The sequence below is a fragment of the Arachis duranensis genome, chromosome 3, assembly GCF_000817695.3.
Source record: "Arachis duranensis cultivar V14167 chromosome 3, aradu.V14167.gnm2.J7QH, whole genome shotgun sequence".
NCBI lineage: Eukaryota > Viridiplantae > Streptophyta > Magnoliopsida > Fabales > Fabaceae > Arachis > Arachis duranensis.
Window position 1 is genome coordinate 12,537,241 of NC_029774.3, and position 8,143 is coordinate 12,545,383.

At 37.3% G+C, this 8,143-nt stretch overlaps 1 protein-coding gene across 1 annotated transcript; it reads right to left on the reverse strand.

The window, feature by feature from the left end:
• Positions 1-3,016: 3,016 nt before the first annotated feature.
• On the reverse strand, positions 3,017-6,494 carry LOC107477678 (protein FAR1-RELATED SEQUENCE 5-like). The gene is made up of 4 exons (XM_052258149.1): positions 6,389-6,494; positions 5,957-5,964; positions 3,215-5,635; positions 3,017-3,127 (listed from the first exon to the last, which is right to left on the reverse strand). The coding sequence occupies exons 1-4, from the start codon at positions 6,492-6,494 to the stop codon at positions 3,017-3,019; spliced, it is 2,646 nt and encodes an 881-aa protein (XP_052114109.1).
• Between the last annotated feature and the right edge of the window lie 1,649 nt (positions 6,495-8,143).

Genomic DNA, 8,143 nt, shown 5'->3' on the forward strand with positions numbered 1-8,143 from the left:
ATTTAAAATTTATTATTTTGTATTAAGAATATTATTAAAAATATATTATTATTTTTTTCTTAAAATAACATTTTCTTTTCTTTATGGATAATTTACTTTTCTTTTTTCGGGACAAAAAATGTTAGGTTTTATTTTGTTTTATTTCTGTTGTAAGGAAAGAACCTTCATGTCAAAAAAATTGTTTCCTTGATGGACTGGTGAAAAAAATAGGAAACAAAATTTTGGCCCAAAACAATTGAGCACATGAAAAACAAAAACGGAAAGGGGGAGTACCAAACCTAGCTATTGGGCTAACAAGGGATTCCATCAATCTTTTTGGATTTCATTGGGTTCAGAATTTGTTATGTAAACAATTATTCCAGCTGAGAATACCTAATTTCATGCCCCTATAATCTTCTCCAGGGAAAGTCTGATGTGGCGCAGGGTACACTGCACGCGCCGTCGCGTGTCAAACGCTTCGACGAGCAAAAATCAATCTCAAGGAAGAGTAACCACTTGCCGTCGCAGTCGATGTCATCCTTCTTGAGTGGAGGAATTGTTGATGTCGCAGGTGGAGTCCCTTTCAATCCTCCACCCCCTGTCATTGGCCGGCCGCCGACGAACGCTGGGAATGCAATAGGCTGCGCACAATCGAACTTGAACCGAATGGGATCCATGTTACAACCATTTATGCAGCCGTCATCGCCCCCTACTCTAATTATTCAAGGTGTGCCAACCACCAGAGGCCTTGCCATGAACGGAGGTCTATCTGGGAGCGCCTCCACTACATCAGTTAAGCTGTTCGGGAGCCTCGTGAACATGGGTGGTGGCCGATGTATCGGGCAGACCTCATGCGAAAACTTGGTGAGGCCAAGCGAGAACAAGCTTAATCAACTGCAATCACTGGTGGTGGCATACGTATTCAAACACGATGGCGACCCAGAGTAAGTTATTTTGACGAATTTACGAGTAAGATTCGGTGGAACTTCAGTTAAATCAATAACCCATTTCCTTCACAGGGAGGAGCTTGTCAGGTTTCGGGACTGCGTTCTCATGAGGCACCATTTTGGGACTTTGCAGCTGGGTCAAATTCCGGATGATGAATTTTTTCATGCCTTTGCAATGAGAATGACCCTTTCTAATGATGCTCTCGATGGTAGGCATTTTTGGAGCTTGCCACCATCCTTCGCGGTAACTAAACCTTTCCCTATCTTTGCCTGGTGTTGAAACATATATTTTCTACTAACTACCTGTAACATTTATAGAGGGATGTGCGCGAAGGTAAATTGGTAACTGAACTGATTAACAACTACAAGGAAATCTGGATGAAGCCATCCATGACCCTGCATTATGTGAGTATGCTGCTTCCTCCCTCCCTTGTAACATATTCACAACTCCACTAGTTCACTTCAAACTGCTTATTTTGATTTAGGCCTACTTCCCCATTAAAGAAAATTCTGGCCACTGGTATCTTGCGGTGATCGGATTTAGAGAGGGAGTGATATATCTTTTGGACTCATGCACCGGTGAGGAAGAGAACATAAACAGGAGGGCTTTCGTTCGCAATTTGGTAAAATGGCTTTCCCCAAAATTGTCTTCTTCGTTCGACACAATTTGATTGGTATTGTTTATAATCCTCGAATCCCATTTCTATGCAGGGAGATATGGTGTCTCGCATGGTTGGCAACCCGTCATACCCAATTGAGTTTTCTAGGATAACCGGCGACCTTATGAACTTCAGAATATCACCAGTGGAGAGAGTTCCTGCTTGCCAACAACGGTAATAGAGCAGTAACTAAACTTGCTGAATAATATCCAGCTTTCGTGTAAAACATGATTTCACGACTAATTTTTTGGAATTAAATTATAGTCTTTCTGTTTAATTATTCCAACATGCCTTGTGGATTTTTTAGCAAAGCAACTTGAGTAATTAATAAGTTAACTGTGACAGTGACACGTCAGCTGTTTTAGTTCTAAACTGGATGGCTATGGGTGATACATTTCAACACAATCTTCATCACAAAGTATGTCAATAACCATTACGAACATTAATCTTTGTTTACAAAGGGGAACCCCATCTTATTCTTCCGTATTGTCAACAAAATTAAAATGTTTTGAGTTTATGTTGCAGATGGATGAATACATGGTCAGAGTGCACACGGCACTTGCATTGTTGATGGCTCCATTCAATGAGGCGAGGCATTGGATGCCCAAACTGAAGTAGATCTGGCAGATTGCGGAGCAACAAATGGCATTTTTCAAACTTTAGGAGCACCCATTTCCTATGTTTCTATCATACCACCTTTTGAATGGACATGGACTACTTATTAATACTATGTTATGTTTTGATAACATTACTTATTTGGGTTTTCTTTATGACCTTATTGTGTCTTGATACCAGTAATGATGTGTTCAAATTTATTATTACTAATTAGATTTACTAGGCCTCCAAATTAGAGTACAAAAGAGTACATGAAGGTTAAATTATTATAAGATAGACAACTAAAATACTAAAACTAATTTTTACTAAAACTTTCTTTAATGCAACTATTTACAAGGCTTTTTGGTTGCTGTTATTAATAATAAATAAAAAATATACTGCATTAATAATAAAAAAAATATACAAGTATATTAGCCCATTCATTATTGAGGGGTGTGTGTAGTGGTAAGCCTTTTACTCAGGTCACAATAATAATACTTAGAATTAGTAGTCCTCCAAATTGGTTAGAAATTAGGGAATTTGGGTCACGATCATAACAATTAGAATTAGTTTTCCTGTCGCAAACATCTCAACATGCCAAGAATACTACCAAGCACTTCACATGATTTATACTCGGATAAAAGACAAACCAAGTGTGCCACAACAAAGTCATTCATGCACCAAATTTAAGTTAAGCAGATCCTCATGTCAAGGTCACAATAATAACATCATAGACCCAAACTACATCAGCAACGTACCTTCACACATGGTTAACGTATATAATAAAGGAATTCCCTAACAGTAAATCATAACAATTGAACCACAATTATATTTGTTCTACTCATGCCAACTATAATAAGGATCCGTCAATGGCACTTGGAACTCCTCTTCATACCGGCCAAAGTGTTCCTCTTGCCCCACGGGTTGAGAATGATAATGAGCATACTCCTGCATTAGAAAATACGTATTTAACTTAATATCAACATATAGACAAACTAAAACAAATGAATTTAAAAAAAATACTAAAGAACAAACATCATCAACTTCCTCCCCAAAGTTAAGAGTGTAGTAGTTATCTTCATCGACGTCTTCCTCGTGGCTAGGCTGCTGCCGCTGGCCCTGCCAAACATTTGACTGGCAAGAAGTTCGATTATGCCCAACCCGATGACAAATGCTGCACCGTCTCACACCCCTAACCAAGGTACGGTTAACTGAGTCCCTCTTTGGCCTCTTCTTGCGACGCACAACAAGTGGGTTTTGAACGCACCCCTCGAGTGTGGATGATTGGCCAACAACCGCGGGTGTCGAAGGCCCAGCTTCGGTGTCATGCTTTAATCGATTGATCTCACTGCGTATCTTCTCAGTCATTGTTTCAAATTTATCCTCCCTCACTGAAGCAAGCACACACATCTCCCTACATAGGTCGTTCAGCATCCAATTGCGACAACTTACCATAGAGTCCCAGCTAAACGGTCCCTTCTCAACATATTGCCTCATCTTCGACCGAGCGTTCTTAGACCACCTCTCCAAAACAAGACTTGTTGGGATTTCCGTGAAATCAAGATGTACAAGAAGAGCTACAATGTGATCGCATGGTATTCCAAGGGATTCCATCCTTAAACAAGAGCATTTAAATATTGAATCCTCGGGATAGTGCGAAACATGCCAGTTGTTGTGTGAATTGCCCCACCGTGAAATGGTGTATATGTCCGATGTCGGAGTCAATGTACAAGACCGGACCTTTAATGTACATGCACGGGACAGCATGGGCCGAAATAAGATAAATATCTCCTTCGTTAGTAACTTTGCAGCAGACCTTTCCAAATCATGTAACGGACTTTGCAACACCAAGTGTCCAACCACGCTATGCATATCGGATTGTGCTTCCCGAGATCTCATCTCTGATACACAGCGAAAATATTGTTCAACAAAGTTCCTCAAATTATGGCGGGAGTGGACAAACTTACCAAGCATCGAATGCAAACCCTCGCATCTTGATGTCGTCCGAAATCCACCGAAAAAGTGGCCATGAATGTGAGCCGTTGCCCACATTTTCCTCCGATCATAAAGGTCACAGACCCACTGATTATCCTGAAGCTGAAGCTCAGTGACCAATCTCTCCCACCTGGCTTCAAACTCTGAAACCTCATAATCAAAAAGCATGCATTTCTTAAACTCAGAAGTGAATGCTGGATTTGCCAAATGTGATGTTGCATTCCGAAGGAGATGCCATGCACAGAGACGATGATAAGCCATAGGAAATACCTTTTCAATCGCCTTTCTCATTGCCGCGTGCCCATCTGTGATAACACACGCAGGAGCTTTCCCCTTCATAGCTTCCAAAAATCTTTCAAGTAGCCAAGAATATGTCTCCTCACTCTCATTTGCAACAAGGGCAGCAGCGAAAATAATGGTTTGGTTATGGTGATTTACGCCAGAAAACACAACCAGTGGGCACATGTACTTATTCTTTCGATAAGTTGCATCAAATGCTACAACATCTCCGAACACATGGTAATCTAATTGACTACAGTTATCAGACCAAAAAAGGTGCACCAAACGATTCTCTTTGTCTGCTAAGTAACGCACAAACGTTCCAGGATTCTCCTCTGCATATGATTCCAACCACCGAAGACAAGACACCGCATCGCCCCCTATTAGCTTTCTCTGTTTATCAATCTGGTTGTACATGTCTCTCTTCAAAAATGGTACATTTTGGAAGCCCCCTGCAGTATGCACAAATGCTGAATATATCTGTGGTGTTTTAATCCCGACTCTCAACATCATGTTCATTTGTTCAATTGCGGTAGAATTCATCTTCCTATGACCAGGGAGCATAAATGTAAGTGTTCCGTCGAGCATCTCATGGTTGTGAACATTATCAAAGTATGAAATAATCCATCTACCACTCTCCAAATGTAGATGAACACGCATCTGCGCCAAACAGCCACATCTAGTCTCAGGCTTAGGCTCCCGCTTACGTTCGTATGCCTCCTTATCCGCGGCAAATTCTCTGAACCCCTGCCTAAAGCAAACAAACTGCTGTTGTGTCGCCAGTTTCTTGGCATTTTGCCTTAGCCTGGTCTTCCTTGCGGCGAACCCATTCATTTTTGCATATAAATTGTAGAAAGCAAAAGCTACATGTCGATCGGGAAAATGTAGCAATCTCATCTCATCAAAACTTATTTCTTTAAAGTTAATTCGGCCAAAGTCAGCAATCCCATCAATGCCTCTGTCTTCCCAGCTTTCGTAAAAATCATCACCATCATTATAGCCACAATACCCGTCCATATTCGCATCCTCACTTGCCTCTGATGAAGGTTCATCGCCTACACAAACATATGGCTCATCGGAAACTAGTTCTTCTTCGTTCCCGACAAAGGAAACTTCATCGGCCATGGCCGGTGCACCATGAACTAACGAGGCTACATCTTCCTCCTCCATTCTACCAACAACCTATGAAGAAAATTTGCCATTTAAGAAAAATGAAGACATGCTGTAAATATAAAATCACTTAAAAATAACAGAAAAAGTATCATTCATGAAATCGGAAATAGACTGCATGTACTATATTCAAGGAGAAACTTTATGCTTCTGCAACTTAACACCACATAATCCACCTTATACGAAGCTAAGCAAGGACTAAATAATTCTTTTATGAACCTAAAATACACCCACCATAAACAGGTAACTACCTTACAATGAAGTTCTGAAAATAAATACTTCAATCGAAAAATTGTCAAGAATTTTTGGTTAAAAGGGTTCACTAGCATGTACTGAAAAAACTGTTCAATCAGAATTTAGTGTCAAAAGAAATATTGAGACATGATAGACAGAAAAAAAATATGCAGCAACCTTACACCAATACTAAGTGTAACTAAAATTTTATGTTACAAAATTTTAATAAAGCATGGCATCAATATATAGCACTCTAAAGTAAAATTTAATTTATCCTCTCCACACACACACACACACACAGCAACAAAAATTTATAAACAACAACAATTATCCCCTTAATCCAGAGAACAATAAATCTATAAAAAAAAAAACAAAACCAGCATACTAAAAAATTTAAAACACCAGCAGCAGAGTCACGAATGCATAGCTTAATTTCGACAATGCAAAATCAATGACTTGATTTTTAACTCACAATTTCACTACACAAAGCATAAAAGGAATAACAGAAGAAATCAAATCAGTCTCACTAACCTTCGACGGAGAACCGGACGGCGACCGACGACACGACGGGGACCGATGAGACGAAGGCGTCCTGCTCCAAGCCTCGAACATATAAGCCAGTGCGGATGGGGATCATCTGCCAACCTACAACCCAGGGCCTGGGTCCGGGACGGGGGAAGGATGGATTGCGACAGAACAGTTCAAGAAGCTAGGGTTTTGATTTGGGAATTGTTCGCACTTTGCTTCTAATTGTGACTTGTGAGTGACGTTCACGAATGAGGGATTCTGGGGGGTTTTCGGGGAAGGGGTGCCGCGGTGGGATTCTTTTTTAATTTTAACATTTCAAGATACCTCTATAACAAATAATATCTTTAAGGGGCTCAGACTTGCATTTTTAAAAGACCTGCCACATCACCTTTAACTGGTGTCAGAAAACACGGGCTAACAATGAGCCTGGTCCAGGTGAGGCTAATGCTAAAACTCACCAGAAATTATGAAATATTATAATTTGAACAGGGGTATTTTTGATATTGTACAGTTTAAGTGAGATTTAGGTGAGAATTGATTTTGAAATCAGACCAAAATAGGTCTGATTTGTAAATGGGGTAAAATGAGAATTGGAATTCTCACCGAAATTCAACTTCATGTTTTTTTTCTATTCCAAAGCAAGGAATAAAATTCAATTCATCTATAATTTCAAATCAAATGCATTTTAAATAGGCTGTTACTATTTAGTGATTTATATTGTTATGGACATTCATCTCATTTGTTTTTATTACAATAATCTTAATATTTTTTACAAAATATTTTAAATTATAGAGAGATTTGACTATTTATAATAAGGGTTAATATTCAAATTCGTCTCTAAAATATCATTTATTCTTTAAATTAGTTTTCAAATATTTTTTTTAGTCATATTAGTCTCTGAAAGATAAAATGAAAGTCAAATTAATTATTCCGTCAGTTGGATGATGATGTGTCACGTTAAGTGCCACGTGGCATGATGACGTATCACGCCACGTGACAGGTCAGTGACACGTGGCGTCACTTGACATGTAAACAAGTTTTTTATAATTAAAATAGTCCTTGAAAGTCCAAACGTAAGTCATTTTCATCTCTAAAATTTTAAAAATAATCAAACTAGTCCTTATATAATTTTTTTATAATATTAAATTTAAAATAATTTTTTATACTACTAATTTTAATATTATTATTTAAACCTTAATAAACAAAATTCTCTTTACATAAATAATAAAAATAATTAAATTTTTATAAAGTTATTTTGTCATTTGTATTTTAAAATTTTATATTTTCAAATTGTAATTTTTTATTTTATGGAATCATTTTTTGAATCTTAATATTCTAATATAATTTTTTAAATATTTCATTTAAAACACAAGAAATTTTATTTTAATACAAAACATATCTATTTTTATAATGTACTAGTGCGGAGTAGCCTATGTTATGCATAAGTATAATGTTTCCTATTTCATTTTATCTCATTGATTTGTGAAATTAAAAAAATTTATATAATCTATCTCAAACATATGAAACACACAAAAATTTATTATAATCTTTGCACGTATTACGCTTAAGAAGCAATTCGTTTAGCATATATAATAATAATAATAATAATAATAATAATAATAATAATAATAATAATAATAATAATAATAATTAAGCAACAAATTTTCAATATTTTATAAAGTTTGGAATTGAAGCAAAATTTGAGAAAAGAATAAGAAAAGATTTTGAGAATGTAAAAAAAATGTTTTAGAATAGAAA

Bases quoted from the DNA above. Each gene is read 5' to 3' on its own strand.
- LOC107477678 (XM_052258149.1), bottom strand. From the start codon at position 6,494: ATGATCCCCATCCGCACTGGCTTATATGTTCGAGGCTTGGAGCAGGAC. The intron at 3,128-3,214 runs GTTTGTTCTTTA...TTTCTAATGCAG, and splicing joins TTGGGGAGGAAGTTGATGAT to GAGTATGCTCATTATCATTC.